At 48.3% G+C, this 20,757-nt stretch overlaps 1 protein-coding gene across 4 annotated transcripts in view; it reads right to left on the reverse strand.

The window, feature by feature from the left end:
- The window catches only part of FLNB (filamin B), a 132,682-nt gene extending 119,315 nt beyond the window's left edge, over nt 1–13,367 (reverse strand). For all 4 annotated transcript variants that reach the window (XM_045530849.1, XM_045530847.1, XM_045530846.1 and 1 more), the window contains exon 1: nt 12,936–13,367. In XM_045530849.1, the coding sequence (XP_045386805.1) occupies nt 12,936–13,227 (292 nt within the window). In that variant the 5' untranslated portion in view covers nt 13,228–13,367. The remainder of the gene's footprint in view (nt 1–12,935) is intronic.
- Between the last annotated feature and the right edge of the window lie 7,390 nt (nt 13,368–20,757).

The following is a 20,757-nucleotide window of genomic DNA, read 5'->3' on the forward strand; positions in this document are numbered from 1 at the left end:
ATCGCTCAAGGTCAGGAGTTCGAGACCAGCCTGAGCAAGAGGGAGACCCCGTCTCTACTAAAAATAGAAAGAAATGATCTGGACAGCTAAAAATATATAGAAAAAATTAGCTGGGCATGGTGGCACATGCCTGTAGTCCCAGCTACTCAGAAGGCTGAGGCAGAAGGATTGCTTGAGCCCAGGAGTTAGAGGTTGCTGTGAGCTAGGGTGACACCAAAGCACTCTAGCCTGGGCAACAGAGTGAGACTCTGTCTCAAAAAAAACAAAAAAAGAATAGTTGGCACCTGTTTTCTATCCTTAAAGGAAACTTGGCCAGAAGACCAGAATATGCCACTGGCCCATGGTTCTTACTTGACAGTTATTCAAAAACCCAGGTGACCTCTTCTTCTGAAAAGTCTTTCAGGTATGAGGCATCTTCGACCAATTTCTGGGTGTATTCCCAACCACCTAACCCCACCATAGCTAATTAACTTCTTCCTCCAGTCCAAGGGGACCAACACAGCTCCAGGAATTTGGGAGGAGGGAGAAGAAAGAGGGAGGAGAAGGGAGGTGGGGGAGCATGGTGACCACCATTCACGGGGCACTTATCCTCCAAGTACTGGGCCAAGCACTCCATGGGGACTGCATCATTCAATCCTCGACAACACCAGGAAGGGGGTGGTACTGCTATAACCAGGGACACTGAATCTCAGAGAGGTCAAGCAACTTGCTCCAGGTCTCCCAGCTGGTAAGTGGCAGGGTCTATCTGACCCATACTCTTAAGGACTACAAAGTGGCCCAATCTGTATCCAGAAGTGGTTTCCTTTCTTTCTCCTTTGCCTCAAACAAGGCTGAGACCGAATGGCTCCATGGTGTCCTGAGGGCTACGGAGAAAATGGTGCCTCCAAGAAACCAATACCACGAAGACCTTAGGGATGCATATAATTTTCAGACTCCTAAAAGTTCCCAGACAGGCAAGGATGAACCATATTTAAACTGCTAATAGAGCTGGGCAACTAAAAGTTAAATGAGTTTCTATCCCGGGCTAACCATGAGACAAGGTCCCATTAGTTACTGAACATAATAACTATTATTAAGAGACCCTGGCAGTGCCAATAAAAGTTGGTCCTAAAAACTTTTAAGAGACAGAAAGTGGCTGGAACACCCCCACTCCACAGTTGACCAAAATATACTTCTGGACCAAGGGAGACTTGCAAACCACAATGAGACTCAAGTAAAACCTCTAATTTTAACGCTGGCTGAAGCTCAGCAATAACTGAAGGATGAATCTTGTTATAACTATCAGTACGACCAAAATGATTTCATAAAACCTTTCCAGGCCACAATTTCTTTTTCCCTAAGAAAATGAATCTCCCTCTTCCCCATTCTGATCAAAAGGCAGCTGTAGGCAAAATTCCCTAAAAGTAGAAAAAGATTTGTTAAAATTCTTCACAGGTGATGTGTTTTCTCTTGTGTTTTTCTGTGTTTTTGCAATTTTTTTGCAAAGAGTAAGAACTACAAATGTAACCTTTTTTTTTTCTTTGAGACAGAGTCTCGCTCTGTCATCCAGGCTGTAATACAGTGGCATCATCCTAGCTCACTGCAGCCTCAAACTCCCAGGCCAAAGTGATGCTCCTGCCTCAGCCTCCCGAGTAGCGGGGATTACAGGCGTGTGCCACCATTCCCAGATAATTTTTCTATTTTTAGTAGAAATGGGGTCTCACTATGTTGCTGGTCTTCAACTCCTGAGCTCAAGCAATCCTCCCGCCTTGGCCTCCCAAAGTGCTAGGATCACAGGTATGAGCCACACAACTGTAACTTTTTAATGTCTTAAAAAACTTATTAGAAGTAAATTTAAGAGACATGCTGAGCTGATGGCTTTCCTTTGGGAAAGCAGTAAGACAGGAGGATTAAAATCTCAGACAAGGGTTTGTGGAAGAGTCAGCCACAGACTCAGTGGCCAATCTGGGCATGCTTCATTTCCTCATCTGTGAAACAGGGCTTACGATAACTACAGCTCAGAGTTGCAATGAGGTTTCATTTAGCTATTATTGACAAGCATTCATCACAATGCCTCGTACTTAATATATATTCACTATTACTAATGAAACTATTAATATTAATATGACTGTGACAGTAGCTTCGTATTAAATTCATTTTCTGAGCTTCATGTGGCAACTCAGAAAAGGCCTTGTTCTCTAACAGATGAAGGAAATCATAGATGGTCAGGGGATGAACATGAAGTGCCGAGTTCTTTTAAGTTCAGCACCACAGTTGCAAAAACAATGTTCTACTGGGGTCTCAGACCCACTTCTTTATTTCACTATACTTCCAAAGGGACACTGTTTTGCATTTTCTGAAAGCAAATACACTGCGAACAAGTCAATGTTCCAGACTTAATAGTCAACTCATTAAACTAGAGATGATTTGATAAGTTATTTATTAAATTTCTTTTCTTTTCTTTTCTTTTTTTTTTTTTTTTTGAGACAGAGTCTATTCTGTCGCCCTGGGCTAGAGTGCCATGGCATCAGCCTAGCTCACAGCAACCTCAAACTTGAGCTCAAGCCATCCTCCTGCCTCAGCCTCCCAAGTAGCTGGGACTACAGGTGCATACCACCACGCCTGGCTAATTTTTTTTTTCTATTTTTAGTAGAGACGGGGTCTTGCTCTTGTCCAGACTGGTCTTGAATGCCTGACCTCAAGTGAACATCCTGCCTCAGTCTCTCAGAGTGCTAGGATTACAGGCGTGAGCCACTGTGCCCAACCTATTTATTAAATTTCTGCTAAGTGCCAAAGTCAGAGACACAGAGGTGAACAAGAGATACAAGCTCCTGCCCCTGGCACAGTGATGATCCATGGGAAAGCAAGACAGGCAAGTTAGGAGACCAACACAGCTCAGTGAGAGGGCTATGGGTGCCCAGACGAGGGCTCATGCCCTCCAACCTTGAGTGTGTGACTTCCCATGGATGTCAAATGAGTGCCAAGGAAAGGAACAGGAGAAGCCAGGCAGGCTCACACCTGTGATCCTAGCATTCTGGGAGGCTGAAGCGGGAGGATTGCTTGAGCTCAGGAGTTCAAGACCAGCCTGAGCAAGAGTGAGACCTTGTCTCTACTAAAAATAGAAAAATTAGCTGGGTGCAGTGGTGTGCACCTGTAGTCCCAGCTACTCGGGAAGCTGAGGCAGTAGGATTCCTTGAGCCCAGGAGTTTGAGGTTGCTGTGAGTTAAGCTGAAGCCATGGCACTCTACTCAGGGAAACAGAGTGAGACTGTTTCAAAAAAAGAAAAAAAAAAGGAAATTGAACCCCCACCCTCACTCCCCCACCTTCAAAATTAAAAAAGAAAAGGGAACAGGAGAGAAAATTACGGTAAGAAATGCAGGAAGTGTAACATGACACCGGGATCACTTCCCATAAAGGACACCCTGACAGCAGAGGCCTCCCCAGGTGGCAGCTCGCCTCCTTCAGTGGAGAGAAGGAACGTGACAAGCCACTGCCCAGGTGATTTCAAGCCAAGATCTGCCAAGGGGCCTCCGCTCAGAGTACTGTCTGGATTCTGCCCAGGATGGCTGGGGGCTCCACTGAGGGGCCCCTGTCCAACACACACCTCTGCCTCTTCTGAGAAGGAATCTTGTAAACAGAACCCAGGACTCTGGGTTCAGCTGAAAGAACCACCAAGTCACAAAGGCCTTTTAGGGTCTCAGCACCTCTCGTCCCCTGGGAAGCAGGGCCTGGGTCCCCTGCCTCTGTCCTGCTTTACCTCTGCCACCTCCCACCAGGAAACAATCACTTTGTTCTTGAGCAAGAAGCACTGGGCCCCCATAGGCTGTGAAAGCCAAATCGTTCCGTCTCCCTGAGGTTTGATAAATCACTTCAGGGAGGTGCAGGGAAATTGGGGTGATCCACACAAGAAGCGCAGTACCAGCATGATAAGAACTTGATTATTTTCTTGGGAGGATACAGGGAAGATCCAGGAATCTGATTTTAGCCACCGAGAAATCTTTCTTTCCTGCCCCAAACTCCATGGGAGGCCTGTGTCTCCCTCAGACACACTCAGCACGAAGCGGAGAGTAACACGGGTCCCATCTGTCTGTGGAAGGAAAGCCGACTGCTGCTGCCTTTTTTCATCTTAAAGTCTGAATTTATGGGCCGCAGCATATTTACATAGTGCCTGCCACAAATCCCCACCCATTCCCCTATAGCTTGAATGCCAAAATTCCACCCTGTGTTCCAAGTAACTCCAACCCCTTTGGTTGCCTTGATATCTGAAAGGAAATTCCAGAAAAGTTGACTGGCATGGCAAAAGCTGACCAGCCTTATGAAAATACCCAGAAAGGTGACCCATTTAGTCAAAAGAGCTTTCAGATCTCCATGAGAAAAGGAATTCAGGCCAGCATAAAGGGCCTTCAGAGAGGGAGAACAGGAGTGTTGTGTTAACACCCAGACCTTTCAACAAGCCAGCCCTGCTATGGCTGGGAGGCTGAGCACTGAATGGGCAGGACAGACCAGCTTTCTCTCTCAGGACGGGGAAGCCCTGGGGGAACACAAGTTCGGCTCTGGCAAACAGAGCTTCATGCCATGGTGCACAGCAAGAGGCCTGCCCACCAGGCTGCCTGAAGATGAGCAGAAAAGGCACTTGCTTGGATTAGAAGCAAGTTGCCCACTTGTGCCAGGGCGATGGACTGATCAAGGCTGGGTGCCAGGCCTGAAAAGCAGGGTTCAGTTGCTCAGCTCACTGGCAAGCACAACCCAGCACACTCTCCCATGGGTTAATGTTTAAAGGTAGCAGAAGGAAAGGATGTGGGTGAGGTCATTTCTGATAGAGCACAGCTGTGCCAATGTCCACTGCCACCAAGGAACTCCTGGCATAGCTGGCTCTCAACAACAACTCCCCCACACACACACTACACACCCACACCTGCCCCACAGGATGCAGGACCACAGCCAGGAGGAATTGCAGGGGCACCTCCTTCCTCACCTCTGGCTTGCAGTCCTCACAAACAAAGCCCAGCCCAACTCCCCCAAAGCAACCTGTAGCTGGTCCTTACTATCCAGACCTGCAGGGACATCCCTACCCCTGGGAACCAAACTAAGGCAGGGAAAGAACTAGAGAAAAGTCCCCAGAAACTGCAAAAAAGGCTCTAATCAAAGCTCCATGGTGTTGGAAAGGTAAGGCAAATGGGCCCCAAAAAGTTTTGTTCTGTAAAAGGAAATTTCAATTTCACATTAATCAAGCTCAAATGAGTACAGTTTCAAGCAAAACAAATTAAACAAAAACCCAAAGCAGAAGAAACACTCTCGCTCAAACCCTCTCACTACAATATATCTATTTTACTTTACAAAATGTTGAACTCAACTTTGACATGAAAATACAGCATGATGCAGGCAGGCATTATGCCTGACACATGCAGTGAGGCAGATTGGAGCCTCAGTTTTCTCATCTGTAAAATAGAAATAAATAAAAAGCCACTAGCTTTGCAGGGTTTGTAATGAGGATTACAAGCAATAAAGGTAAGGTACCCAGGACAATGCTCAGCACACAGCGGCCATGAGAAATACTAGATATTGTATTACACGATGAATGTGCAATACCTCAACATTCAGTATACACCCAGCATCATCACTATGCATTCTTGGCACTTAGAACAGCCAAGGAACATGGAGGAGGAGGAGAAGTGTCCTCCTTGCAAGCTTTCTACCTGCACTGCTTAAAAATGCCAGGTTTTGATAAAGGGGGAAGGGAGGAAGTCAGATGGTCTGTCAAAATAACTAGTCCTGCAGGCAGTCTTGACTAAGTGAAAAACCAAACTGCTTCTTGCTTATAGTACAAGAAAATCTTGGCCAAAGACATTCTACTACATGAGGCCTGGCCAAAACTGTTCTTTGGTAAATTTTGTGATGAGACAATGTCCATAAGTAAAATCTCATTAAATTATTTTTATAACTAAACAGTTTGCAGAATTTATCAAATGAACTCATTTAAGGCAACTGCTATAAGGCTCTTAGAAGAAAGTCAGTAGCTTCATGTATAGCTCAGCATTTTTCTTGCTCCCCACCCCCACAAAAGAAATCCAGATACTAAGTGGGCATGACTAAAATACCCAGTAGTTCTACCCAACTACTAACTCACAAAGAGAACCATTTGGTTTCCTAATCATCTATCTCAAGAAGCTCTCTCCCTACTACATGGACTCAGTTTCCCACAAAAAGTGAGCACCTTAAAAATACAAGACCCTGAAAAAGAAAGCACTGTTGTTTACTATACAATAACCTAAGCCAATTTAGTGATTATTGAGCTCATTTAATGAACAACTAGATTTACAACAGTAATATAAGATGGTTTCTAGAATAATGTCATGAAAGGCAATTGTAATCATTATAAAAGCAGGAAATAGCACCCATTTAGACTGAAATGGTTCATTCCATTGGATTTATTCATTTAGTTAAACTTATGATTGGAGGAAGTGGTTATAATTACAGATCTGGCTTCTCAATTAAGATAATAAAAAATGGGGCTGGGCACGGTGGCTCACACCTGTAATCCCAGCATTCTGGGAGGCAGAGACAAGAGGATCACTTGAGGTAAGGAGTTTGAGAGCAGCTTGAACAAGAGTGAGACCCTGTCTCTACGAAAAATAGAAAAATTAGCCAGGCATTGTGGCATGAGCCTGAATCCCAGCTACTAGGGAGGCTGAGGCAGGAGGATCTCTTAAGCCCAGGAGTTTGAGGTTGCTGTGAGCTAGGCTGATGCCACGGCACTCACTCTAGTCCGGGCAACAGAGCGAGACTCTGTCTCAAAAAGAAAAAAAAAAAAAAAAAGGTAATCAAAATTGAAATTTAATGCAGAATAATAGCATATGGAAAACAAACTAAATACAGAAACACAGGCCCTCAGGGGCCTCCAAATGGGGCACATGCACCCCAAGAGCATACAAGATAATCCATTAGAGCCAGGAAAAAACAGATATTACATTTGGATTTGTTATCTAAAAAGAAACAAAACTGTACTAATATTTAAATGTACAGATGGATAGTGGTATTAATATATGTATATAGCCTATAAATATACATATGAGGAAGGGGCACATACAAAACTTTTCACTGACAGGAGTTACTGGAGTAACATTTGAGAGACACCCCCGCCCCAGGCTAGATGATCCATTTCAGCTGGATTCACCATCCAGCTCTAAGCTCAAGGAGGACACCTGGCAGGCAATCTACAGCCCAAAAACCCTTTGTGAGCCAGCACTGCCTACCTCTCCACTGCCCCTCTGACCGCCAGCCTGACACTCTTCAATTCCTGTGCTCACCTAGCTGAATGTCTGTTCAGCTGCCTAATTCTAGTCAGGCTTTAGGTCTCAGCTTAAAGGTCCCTTCCTCAAGGGAGGCCTCCAGATTGCCCACCCCAGCCTGGGGGCAGGTGCTCCTCCTCTTCGGAGGGCTTGGTCCCTAGACATGAGCTACTCACAGCGGGGTCCACAGACAGCAGCATCCGGAAGCCGGTTGGAAATGTAGAACCTCAGCCTTCACCCCAGCCCCACTGAATCAGACCTGCATCATTAACAAAGTCCCGGTGACTTGTACATGCCTGAAAGTTTGAGAAGCCCGCCTCTGTATGGTACTCTCTCGTTACCTGTCTCTTCTCCCCACTGAGCACCATGTGGGGCAAGCAAGGGACACAACTCTCATTATTCTTGTGGTCCTACCACCTGGCACAGGGCTGGTTCAGATTTGGCCTTTCAAATATTTGTGCAATGAGGAAAGGAGGAAAGAAAGGATCTTGGGAGACACCTATGTCAGAGGTTCCAAGCTGGGGGAAGGGAACTGCTAACACACCAGGTGACAGCAATAGGACTCCAAAAACATCCAGACTGGCCAGAGAATAGACGCAAGGCAAGATAAAGTCCTGGACCCAGGTTCAAAAGCACAATGACATTAATAGGGATAATACCAGCATTGTGCTATAATTTAACCTAATCAAATATAATGCCTCCAGCAACTATAAGATAGGAACTATTTTACAGAGGGGAAACAGAGGCTCCAAAATGTTAAGGCAGCCAACCAGAGGTGCACAGCTGGTAGGGGGGAGAGTGGGGATTAGAACCCAGGCAGTCTAGCTTCAGACCCGGGCCCTGAATCATTAGGCTGTGTCTCTTACAGCCTAGGCTGTGCTGACCGGGAGGCTGTTTGTAGGTAAAGCAGGGTGACTGGTACTCTGGACCATAGAGCCACTGGAGACAGGACCTAAAGGCTCTAGGAATCTGCAGCCCCAAGGAACAGGGCAGCCATCCTTAATTAAGCCAGCAGCCCACTCCATGACACCCGCTTCACAGTGCAAAACCAGGACCCGAGAGACTTAATTTGGCTCCAAATCAAAGCCCTCCTTCAGCACAGACTCTCCAAGAACGAAGGCGGCTGCTGACTGGCACGCTGGCTCCACTGTTGCTGGAGGAGCTCCGCAGAGGCCCAGCCACCATCTGGAAGTGATTTGGCCCAGAGATTCCTGAATGGGGTGGGAGGTTGGAATGACCAGCCGCCTGAAGCTCCCTGTCCACCTTGGAAACAAAGCTGGTGTGAATGGGCCCCAGAAGCAGCCATAACATACCAGGGGTCATCCCCCTCTAAGGAGGGGACATCCTCTAGGCAGTCCAAAACCATATTTTAGCAAGTAGGATCAACATTAGTCAACCAAGCTGGTCTCCCCCGTGGCGCTGATTTTAAATGCCCTTTCAGCATGCAAACCTCTCTAGCATACCTTTTAAGAATAGTATTAGACACTACCTCATTTAGTTAACAAGCACTCACACAGCACTCACTGTGTACCATGAACTGTTCCAAGCACTTTAAAAAATATTAATTTGTTTAATCTTTATAACCACCTTTTAAGGAGGTAGTTATTATTCCCATTTTAATGATAAGGAAACCAAAGCACAGAGGTTTCTTAACAGCTACTTAGTGGCAGGTGGGATTTGAACCAAGAATCCTTGCTCTTAACTACTACACAAGATACATCTCACACTAATGTACTACGTTGTTGCAAATGGCCAAGAACTTAATTCTGACAAAGCATGCAACTTTGCTACTTTTTAAGCACTCTTTCTGGCCCAAAAGACACTGGCATTTGCTACCCAGTTCAGGAAAGAGCAGAACTTAGGGTTATATGTAAATTGTTTTGCTCGTAGTGGGACAAAAGGGAGAGGAAGGAAAAGGGCCGAGTAGAGCGGTGACCCACCACCCTGGAAACCCTGCCCAGTGACCCAAAGTCTTGGGAACACACATTCCTCCTGCTCTGGCGCTGGCCTGGTGCAGGTAAGTAAACATTAGGGTCAGAGACTGCATCCTCCGAAAAGGGAAGAATTCCTTTCTCTAAAAGACCAAACCAAAACACACCACCCAAACTTCCAGGCAGCCTTGATTGTCATTCTTGGGCTAGGAGACCCCCTTTTTCTCCCAGTTTGCTGGGCTGCCCAGTGTCAAAAAGGTTTCTGGAAAAACAAGTAAATAAAACTGCCAGCTCCTGGCAAACAACTAGAATTAAATATGCTGAGGCCTCACTATGAACCGCCCAGAATGTAACAAGAAACTTAAGAAAATGTTCAACTTTTGGATGGAGCCTAGGATGGGCCCACCTTACAATGAACCACCACTGTGCATAAATAGCCAGGGTTGTCTTTCAGTGAATTCTGGACAGAAAAGCCACAGCCCTCTGGCGGCTGTCTGACTACCGCATATATCTCAGAGCTGAGCTGGGTGCACGTACGAAGTTTGAATGACTCTCACAATGTATATTTTTGGGCGTTATCCAAAGCAAACAAAACCCTGTATTCATTCAATGATACCTTCCCTGATTATGGAGCAAAACATCAACCACTGGATAGCAAGAAATCTTAAAAAAAAAAAAAAAAAAAAAAACCACCCACCAATGAAGACAGAGTAGCCATTCCTCAACATTTTCAACAAAAAGAGGCAAACTGACTCCATTCAACTCCTGAGGCCCTTAGTACAGCCCACAGGATTAATCCTGTCACTCACAGAAGTCCTGACATCCCTCTTGTGCAAAGCTAGAGGTTCAGAATGTGGGTATCCAGCCACCACCCCAACACCCTATACTTGCAAAACCTAGTGTTATAGGGACCCTCTGATGGGGGTAGAAAGGTTGTATTTGACTCATCCCTGAAACTGGAAGGCAAGTCAGTTAAGACTCAAATTCAACAGCCGGGTAGACCTGGGTTCCAGGGACCATTTACTCGCTAGTGATGGTCACCTCTGCAAGTTACTTCACTCTTGTTTCCCATCTTGAAATAGGGATAACAACATTAAGAATGACAACAGTAATAATAGCAACCATCTTCTAAGCACTTGCCATGTGGCTGGGACACAGCCAAGCCATTAACCCTCCCAGTGACTTGCAGAAGCAGATCATTCTAGGAAAGGCAGTAATTGCTATCAGTCGATGATGATTACCATGAGGATACAACGGGATGATCAGCAGGACACACTTCACACCTAGTGGGAGCCCCCAAATTGGAGCTAATATTAATGTCAGCACGATGCAACATAACACATGCAGTGAATATGTGAACCCGAAGTCCAAGCTGGAGGTGACTTTTTTTTGAAGGGCCATTACCCAGAACAGCCCCAGAAGCAGAGGGAAGAGGCCCCAGGCTTTACCAGACAGAAGCCTGCACTTGACCAGACTGCGTCTGATCTCCTCCAGAGGCTGGAAAACCTGTTTGCTGTGAGATCTTTCTGGAGAGCGACGAGGCAGCCAATGACAGCAGTCATAAATGTGGTCACACCCTTTGACCCAGGAATGTCACTTTGGGGAATATAATCCAAGAAATCATTAAAAAGGAAAACAAAAAAATAAAAGAACGCAACTTGTGGTAGGAAGAGGTCCACAGGAAGAAGCTGCCAACAGCCCACAGGCGCACAGCAGGGGAAGGGGAGCTAACCCTGGAATGCGGCATAATGGGAGGCATTAAGGCCTGGGTGGGTTCAGGAATGAAAATCATGAGGACCAAGGAGAAAAATGTAAGGGACCAGACAAAGCCCACAATGGCACTCACAGCTCGGAGCACTGATGTGAAACCACACTCAAAGCAGCTGCTGCCTCTGTAAACAGTGGGGAGTTAGGCACTCCGGGAGTTTCTGGAGCTGTGGTTTTGGTTTGTTGTTGTTGTTGTTTTAAAAACATTTCATGTCATATTTGGATATTCCTGGTTTACTTTAAGTTTCTTTATTCAGTTAATTATATAAATACACATTCTTAAAACAAAGAAGAATGGATCCAAGTTGAGCACAGCCAGACCTTGAGATTCCTCAGAGGGGAAGCTGGTTTCTGAAAAGTGAAGAATTCTGAGGTTCTCCCTCCCCAGTATAGGAGGTGGACCCCAAAAAGAAGAAAACAGATGCCACGCAGATTCCCTCTGCTGGGAAACCACCCTTGGCTGGGGTGGGGGCGCCGCTAGGAGGTCAGCTGGGTGGTGGCAGCTGCCTGGGCCCAGGAAGCAGGAAGCGGCCCTACCTGCCGGCACAAGTGTGGGGGAGGGGAGAATGAGGCTCAGCCTAGAGGGAATCCCTTTTCCACTGGAGAAAGTCCCAGCAGCCACACCCATCTCTCTTTCTTCCTGCCACTGGGGTCAGTATAATGACCTGGTTTCCTCAGGAAGAGACCCCAGATCCAGGCCTGGGCAAGAAACACACACACACACATGCACACAAAACATAGGTGCACACACATTCTCTGCATACATGCACACTCTGCATACTCATGCTATGTACACACAAACTCACTTTGCATATGCATATACTACACACACATTCTCTGCACACACATCCACATGCACACACACACACACACATGCTACAAATCCCTTGCGCCTATTGTCACAGCCTACACACTCAGCAGCTTTGTGACCCTTTGGAAGCCCCCAACTACCTCAGACCATAAGGGAGATCTCATCCTCATTCTTCCTCCCCAGAGGAGTGGGAGAGGGACTCCCTCCCTCCCTCCCTCCCTCTCTCCTTTTAGGAAGACCCCGGTGTGGGGAGGGTGGGGAGAGGAAAACAAAACCTCCTTCTAATTGTCACCCACTTCCTTCAATTCTCAGCGGGACCCTACTTGCCTACTTGGCAGTCCTTGGGCGAGTCAATTAACCCTCTGTCATATTTGGGCCATAAAGGGGTCTAAACACCCTAGCTCGCAGGACGTCTAGGGACCGAGATAACTCAGAAGGCAGCCGGCACGCAGAGGACACTAGGTGGGCTCCCTACAAGACAGCAATACTATTGCCACCACCATCTCTGTAACTCTGGCGGCAGGGAGTGGGTTCAACCCGCGGCGCCGGCCAAAGCTGAGCTGGGAGTAGAGGGAGCGAGAAGGACACACCCCCGCGGCTCCCCTTCCAACCTCGGGTCCCACACCCATTCCGGCGACGGCGGGGGTGGGGACCAGGTCCCGGTCTCCACCTGGGCGGGGAAGCACTAGGCGCAGAGAACGGTTCCTCCCCTGGTCTCCCCGCCTGGCCTCCGAGCCAACGCCCATTCGCGGCTGCAGGGCGCACCGGCCTGGGCGCAGCGGGACGAGCGCTCTGGGGAGCTTCTGACTCCAGGGCCCCGGCCCCCGAGGACAGCAAACGAGGGTTTCCAGTCCCCTAGCTCTCGCAGGCAGAGAAATGCCACATTTCCACTTCTCCTCCTGCGACTCCAGCCCAAGCCCCCAACCCACAGCCGGCCCGAGGCGCACTGCCGGGGCGCACGGCGTGGAGCGACCACACCAACACAGGTCCCACCCCACGGGACGGCACGGGGGAGGCGGCCTGGGTCCCCTACGTCTCCACCTGTGGGGACAACTCCCCCTCGCCTCCATGGTGGGGGTGCGCCGCGGGGAACCCTCGCCTTCCGTGGGGGCGGGACGGTACACCAGCCGGCGCCCGGGCCCCGGCCAGAGAACTCACCGATGGACACGAGCTTGATGCTCTCGCGGTCCAGGAACTCGAGCGCCACGGACACGTTCTCGAGCTGCATCTGGCGAAAGGTGGGGCGCTGGTGGTACTTGCGGTACATGCGCTTCTGGCTGAGCACCTCCAGCAGCGCGATGAGCCGCAGCCCGTCGCTCAGGTCGGTCTGCAGGTTCCCGATGCGTTTGTTCACGCACTTGAGGTGCTCGTTGCACCAGCGCGTAAACGTGTTCTGCTGGATCTTCTTCCACGGCGCGTCCTCCGCCAGGTCCTTCTCGGTCACCGGCATCCTGGTGGCCGAGAGAGCGCAATGCGCAACGAGCTGTCGGGGACTAGCGTTAGGAAGCTCAAGGGCCGGGGGAGCGAGAACCGAGACGGAGCAGGAGCGGGTTTCGAACTTGCTGCTACCCGAGCCGCGGCCGGGGCTGCTCTGTGGTTGCCCGCCTCTGGCCGCGCGAGGCGCCTGGCCCCGCGCCTGCGCGCTGAGCCGCCCCGCCCCCGGAGTCCCGCCCAGTCCCGGCCCTCCCGCGGGAGCTCCCGGGCCACGCTCGCCCCCTGCCGCCCGAAGCGGGCACTGCGCCCCACGGCGTCCCGGGCCCCGCGCTCCACGCCCACCACCCCAGCGGGACATCGGCTGATGTAGGGGAAAGCCGCCCGGTGAGGCCAGAGTGAGGGGGCCCGCGGAGGCAGGGACCTGGACGGAACGGATGGGGACCGCGGCGTGGGTCTTGGGGAGGGGGCTGCAGGTCGGGGGTTCTCCATCCACCTGTAGATTCAATGACGTTCAATAAGGGTTAGTACTGAGCTCCTGCTGTGTACCAGGCATTCTTCTCAGAGCCTGCAAACCAAAGGTAGATAAGACAAATTTATTCCCTAACCTCAAAAAGTTCATAGCCTAATGGGAGAAAAAAGTATGAAATCAACCATCGCCAACAGCTTAGTAGTGGTAGTAAACATGTGCAGTAAATGCTTGCTATGTGTATTGGTTTCCTTATTGCTACTGTAACACCAAAACTTAGTGTGTTATAAAGAACACAAAGGCCGGGCACGGTGGCTCACGCCTGTGATTCTAGCACTCTGGGACGCCGAGGTGGGAGGATCACCTGAGGTCAGGAGTTCAACACCAGCCTGAGCAAGAGCAAGACCCAGTCTCTACTACTAATAGAAAAATTAACCAGGTATACTCGCACACACCTGTAGTCCCAGCTACTCGGGAGACTGAGGCAGGAGGATCTCTTGAGCCCAGGAGTTTGAGGTTACAGTGAGCTACGATGAGCCACTGTATGACTCTGTCTCCAAAAACACAAATTTACTATCTTGCAGTTCTTTTTTTTTCTGTCTTGCTCTGTTGCTCGGGCCAGAGTGCCATGGAGTCAGCCTAGTTCACAGCAACCTCAAACTCCCAGGCCCAAGTGATGCTCCTGCATCAGCCTCCGAGTAGCTAGGACTACAGACATGTGCCACCACACCCGGCTAATTTTTTTCTATATATATTTTAGTTGTCCAGCTAACTTCTTTCTATTTTTAGTAGAAACTGGGTCGCTCCTGCTGATGCTGGTCTTGAACTCCTGAGCTCAAGCAGTCCTCCCGCCTCGGCCTCCCAGAGTGCTAGAATCACAGGCGTGAGCTGCGCCCAGCCTATCTTTCAGCTCAGTACGTTAGATGCCCCATGCAGGTCTCCCTGAACTGAAATCAATGTATTGGCAGGATGCATTCCTTCCTAGAGACTCTAGGGAGGAATCTGTTTCCTTGCTTTTTCCAGCTTCCGGAAGCTGCCTGTGTGCCTCGGCTCGTGACTCCTTCTGTCCTGAAAGCCTGCAATGTCAGGCTGTCTTTCTCACATTGTCATTGCTCTGGTTATCCATAGTCACATTTTCCTTTAATTCTTTTTGTTTGTTTGTTTATTTTTTCCCCCTCTGTTGCCCAGGCTGGAGTGCAATAGCTCCCTCATAACTCACTGCAGCCTCGAACTCCCGGGCTCAAGGGATCCTCCCGCCTCGGCCTCCCAAAGTGCTGGGATTACAGCCGTGAGCCACAGCGACTGGCCCCTCTAACTGCTTTAAGGACCCTTGTGGTTACATTGGGCCAATTGGTTAGTCCAGGATGATTTCTCTATTTTAAAATCAGCTGATTAACAACTTTAATCCTATTTGCAACCTTTATTCCCCTTTGCCACATAAGGTAACATTCACAGTCTGGGAATGCACATCTCTGGGGGCCATTATTCTGTCCCCACACCATATATGGAACACCTGCTCTGTACTCATCAGTTCCCGTGCCAGGTGCTGGGATACAGCAGACTCAGACTGGGTCTCTGTTGTCAAGAGCCTGAATAATTATAACACCTAGCATTTCTCAAGCACCTGCTGTGGGCCTATGCAGGCGCAGTGCTAAGCAATTTCCTTGCTATTGGCCCCATTTGACAAGAGGTAACCAAGGCGTTGAGTGACTTGCCCGGGCCACACAGTACTATCAGAACTGGAATGCAAGTCAGTAAGGAAGGCACCAACCAGAGAAGGGGCTCCCTGGGACCAGAGAAGGGGCTCCTAACCCAGATTTGGGGGAGGGGTTCAGGGCAGGTGGGCTTCCTGAGGAAGAGGGTTTGGGCAGGGTAGAGAGCAAGGCTTCCAACCCTGTGGGGAGGGGCCGGCCAACGTGTGGGTATAACCAGTCTGTATAGTACAACAGACGCTGAAGCACTTTGTTCAGACAGATTAACTGACTCACTGGAAACGCTCACAGCAGCCTGGGGAAGAGAGTACGTTACCTGGCCTCGGTCCATAGTAGGGATTCAATAACTAGTCATGCGTCTCTTAATAACCGGGGCACTAGGCTATTCTGTTGTGCGCACATGAGTGCGCTTACATGAACCCAGATGGTATAGCCTACTACACACTTAGGCTATATGGTATAGCTATGGCTCCTAGGCTACAACCCTGCACAGCATGCTACTGTACTGAACACTGTAGGCAGTTGTGACATGATGGGAAGTATTTGTGTGTCTAAAGGGATCTAAACATAAAAAAGGTACAGTAAAAGTACAGTATAAAAAATAAAACATTGTACATCTGTACAGGGCACTTACCATGAGTGGAGCTTCCAGGACTGGATGTGGCTCTGGGTGAGTCAGTGAGTGAGTGGTGAGTGCATGTGAAGGCCCAGGACATTGCTGTACACTCCTGTTACACTTCATAGACACTTAGGCTGCTCTAAATTTACAAAACAAGTTATCTTGTTTCAGTAATACCTTAGCCTTAGTTTACTGTAACTTTTTTACTTTATAAACTTTTAACGTTTTTTAACTTTTTAACCTTTTGTAATAACTCTTAGCTTAAAACACAAACATGTTATATAATAGCTGTATAAAAATATTTTCTTTTTTGTATCCTTGTTCTATAATCTTTTTCCTATTTTTAAACCTTTTTTTTTTTTTTACTTTTTAAACTTTTTGTTAAAAACTAAGACACAAACACACACATTAGCCTAGGCCTCCACAGGGTCAGGATCATCAATACCCCTGTCTTCCACCTCCACATCTTGTCCCACCAGAAGGTTTCTGGAGCAACAACATGCATGGAGCTGTCATCTCCTATGATGGTAATGCTTCTTCTGGAACACTTCCTGAAGGACCTGCCTGGGAGTGTTTTATAGTTAACCTTTTTTTTTTAATAAGGAGAAGGAGTACACTCTAAAATAACAATAAAAAGTAGTGTACAGGCCAGGCGCAGTGGCTCACGCGTGTAATCCTAGTACTCTGGGAGGCAGAGGCGGGAGGATCGCTCGAGGACAGGAGTTCAAGACCAGCCTGACCAAAAGCGAGACCCCATCTCTACTAAAAAAAAAAAAAATAGAAAGAAATTATCTGGACAATTAAAAATATATAGAGAAAATTAGCTGGGCATGGTGGTGCATGCCTGTAGTCCCAGCTACTCGGGAAGCTGAGGCAGGAGGATCACTTGAGCCCAGGAGTTTGAGGTTGCTGTGAGCTAGGCTGACGCCCCGGCACTCTAGCCCGGGCAACAGAGCGAGACTCTGTCTCAAAAAAAAAAAAAAGTAGGGTATAGTAAATACACAAACCAGTAACATTTATTATCAAGTATCATTATCAATGGCACATATGTGCTATACTTTTATGTGACTGGCAGCACAATAGGTTTGTTTACACCAACATCACCACAAACACGTGAGTAATGCATTAGGCTATGATGTTCGGGCATGGGACGACAGTGGTGTGTGTGGTCTATCAGTATGCATGCATGACTGTATGTGAATGCTCATTCCCCTCATGAGTGATTAAGTGAAGAGATTTCCTGGAGGTCAGCTGGAAAGGACTAGACAAAGCTGGACTTAAACCTGGGTCTAACTCCAAAGGCTGTACTCTGCCCAGACCTCCTTGTGATCCCCCAGCCTGGGACATGCCTTTGTCCACACGGTGGACCCCTGGGCAGCAGAGTCACTAGAGGCAGAGTTGGTACCTTCTGCCTCCTCCCTGCCCAAGGCTCCCAGTTCCTCATACTTTCCTCCACCTACACTCATCCATCAAAACTTATCAGCCAGTGTCTCACTCCCTTGGGGACCTCCTCCCTGCTAGGTGAGACTGCAGCTAATGTGATTAACTCAGCCCAATCGGCAGCTGCTAATGTGCTAAGGTTCCCCTTCAAGTGTCATTTAAAAAGTACAAAGAAACAGGTAAAATTAATTACAAGACTATATTTAACCCACTATTAGGGTGACCAACAGTCTGGATTTGCCCAGGACTAAGGCATCTACTAGGATGCAGGCCTATCCGTGCTAAAACCAGTACAGTCCCTGGCAAACCGGAACAAGTGCTCAAAAGCTGCCTGTGTCTACTGGTGGCTTTCCTATTGGACAGTGCAGGGACGGAGACATACTTGATATTGGAATCAACCAGCTAATAAACTGGAGACCCATAACGCTCTCACCAGGGTCCTGACCTTGAGACCTCCATCCTGCATGTGAAACCCACTTCCACAATTCAGGAACCTCAGCTCTGTGCGAGGGGTCTTAGGTGAGCCCCCATTCTGTGGTTTCTGAGCATCCTGGAATCCATTATTACAGTCAGGATATTCATAGCAGTAAAAACAGTAGTAGTGATAATAATAATAATAGAAGCATCCATTTCTCAAGAAGTACTGTACACTATCTCATTTAATCTTCACAAGAACCCTAGGAGGTGTCAGATCCCCATTTTACAGGTAGAGCAACTGAGGCTGAAAGTGGAAGTCATATGCTTAAGGTCACAGAGTGGCAGAGCCTGGATACTTAAAAAAGCTATAGTCATGAGTAAGAGCAGGGACCTGGAGCTGCCCTGACTTTGTTACCTTATTCATATCCTACAATAACATTATATCTTCTAGGAGTTTCTGATACATGAGAAACAGTGAGTTATACAGCACTTAGCATTTAAGTATCTGGTGAGGGAGCTGATACTACCATTATCATTATTATTACACCTTCGTGAATGAACATCCAAAGAGTGCAAGCTGAAAGTTCCAGATTTAGAAGCCTGCTTTCCAAAGATAACAGAGATGAAGAACCAGGACTTTCAAAATGAATTCATGTCCTCCCCAGGGCGGGGCCCCAGGAGCCTTCGCCCCAGGGCGGGGACATTCTCGGTTGTAATTTTACACCAGTGTACACACCCTGCCAGCAAGAAAGAGAAGCGAAATATAAGTGAGAATATTTGCTCTGCCTCCACCCCCTGGAGGAAGAGGAGCTGGTTTCTCAGCAACTCACCCCCAACCCCCAGCCCCAGCTGTGAGGGTCCCGGGCCATATGGATGGGGCACTGGGAGAAAGCCCACTCTGGTGGGAAGAGGGGCAGTGGCAAAGGGCAATGGCATTTTGCAGGTCCAAATTCAAAATGGCCCCACCAGCCAGTCCTGTCCTGAGATGAGGCAGGGCTGCTGGCAGGCAGGCCGCTGGAAGAAGTCATGGGCCTTTACCCCAACCCCCTACTCCCAACCAACCGGCTTCGGTGGAGTTCAGAATGGGCAGAGCAATGTCTGTGAGAGCCGTTCTTTACTGCCATTGACTCACACAGTGGTCTGAGTGGGTTTATCTATTAATATTTTCTCTCCTTTGATCCTCACAGCTCTAGTGCCACTTCCTGGTGCCAGGTACTGAGCTAAGCATCTTAACATGGGTTATCTTTTTAACCTTCTCAATAACACAGTGAGTGTCATACAGTGGTCCCCCTTCTCTGCGGAGGATACATTCAAGACCCCCAGTGGATGCACGGAACCGGGGAGAGTACCAAAGCCTGCATCTACTGTTTTTTCGCTCTGATATCTGAGAGGGCTACTAAGTGACTAATGGGTATGGACAGCGTGGGTGCGCTGGACAAAGGCATGATTCACGTCCTGGGCAGGACAGAGTGGGACAGCATAAGATTTCATCATGCTATTCAGGATGGCCTACAATTTAAAACTTACGAATTGTTTATTTCTGGAATTTTCCACTTAATATTTTCAGATTATGATCGACCACGGGTAACTAAAATCACAAATAGTGAAATCGCTGATAAGGAGGAACCACCGTGCTGTTATCGTCATCCTCATGTCACAAGCTGGGAAACTGAGGCTCAAAAAAAGTCACTTCCTCAAGGTTTTATAGGCATTAAGTGTCAGAATCTGGATTCGAACTCTGGTCTAACCAACTTGCAAAGCCAACTCTGAATGGTGTGGAACCTGCAGCCTCAAGGCCACATGTGGCCCTTCAGATCCCCGAGGAATCCAAACTTCACAAAACAAATCCCTTTATTAAAAGGATTTGTCCTGTAAAATTTGGATTCAGTCAACAGACAGCTCTCGAGGATCCAGAAGGCCACAAGTGGCTCCAGGTCCTGCCCCTCTGCAGTCCCTCAGAGGTCTCAGCTGGAAGTGCCCACAAGCACAGCTTGCCTAGCTGTGGTAAAGGAATGAAGGCGGTGGGGCAGACCGGGGAGAGGGGCGGCTGCGGGCTGGACCTCCTCCCACTGGCCTTCCCAGCCCAAGGGGCAACCCCAGCCAGAGCAGCCTGAGCACCCACCCCAGCCTTGCTGGGATCACACACACACACACACACACACACACAAACACACACACTCACGTTGCAAATGACTGGGCCATCTTCCTCCAGCCACTCTGGCTTTCACTTCTTTAGATTTATGTGTGAGTCTGGGTTGTTTTTGTTTTTTCTGTTTTAACTACAGACAAATACCACAGAGCACTTTGCTGCTAAAGAAGACTCTGTCTAGCTACTGCTCACCTGGCAAAGCCGCTCTGCCTTCCAACTGGGACAGACCTTCCCCTTTGTGCATGGCTTTCTGCTGACAGAGCCCTTTTCCACCCTTATCTCATCTACTCCTCTGCCAGCCAGGATTAGGATCATTATTCTCAGAGCGCTCAAGGACAGAGACTTTTTATCTTTATCGTTATGGTCTAAAAGAGAGGAGGCATTTGTGAACTCACTGAATTACCATGGAGCAGGGACTAACTGGTAGTTCAGGAAGGTCAAGTGACTCTCAGGGTCACACAGTGTCAGGGTCAGAACTCAATCTTAGGCCTTCTGACTCCCAAACCTGTTCTCCGGTGCTCCAAGATGTACCTTCAGGATGTTTATTGCAGCACTGTGTGTAACAACCTAAGTAAGTGTCCTTCACCAGGGGGCTCATTACATGCACTACAACGTCGCTCCTCAAAGTATGGTCCCACCAGCAGCAGGGGCATCACCTCGGACTGTGCAGAATCTCAGGTGCCACCTGGACCCACTGCATCAGAAGCTGCAGTTTAACAAGATCACCCCAAGGTGATTCATGT

Source organism: Lemur catta, chromosome 18, assembly GCF_020740605.2.
Source record: "Lemur catta isolate mLemCat1 chromosome 18, mLemCat1.pri, whole genome shotgun sequence".
Classification (NCBI taxonomy): domain Eukaryota; kingdom Metazoa; phylum Chordata; class Mammalia; order Primates; family Lemuridae; genus Lemur; species Lemur catta.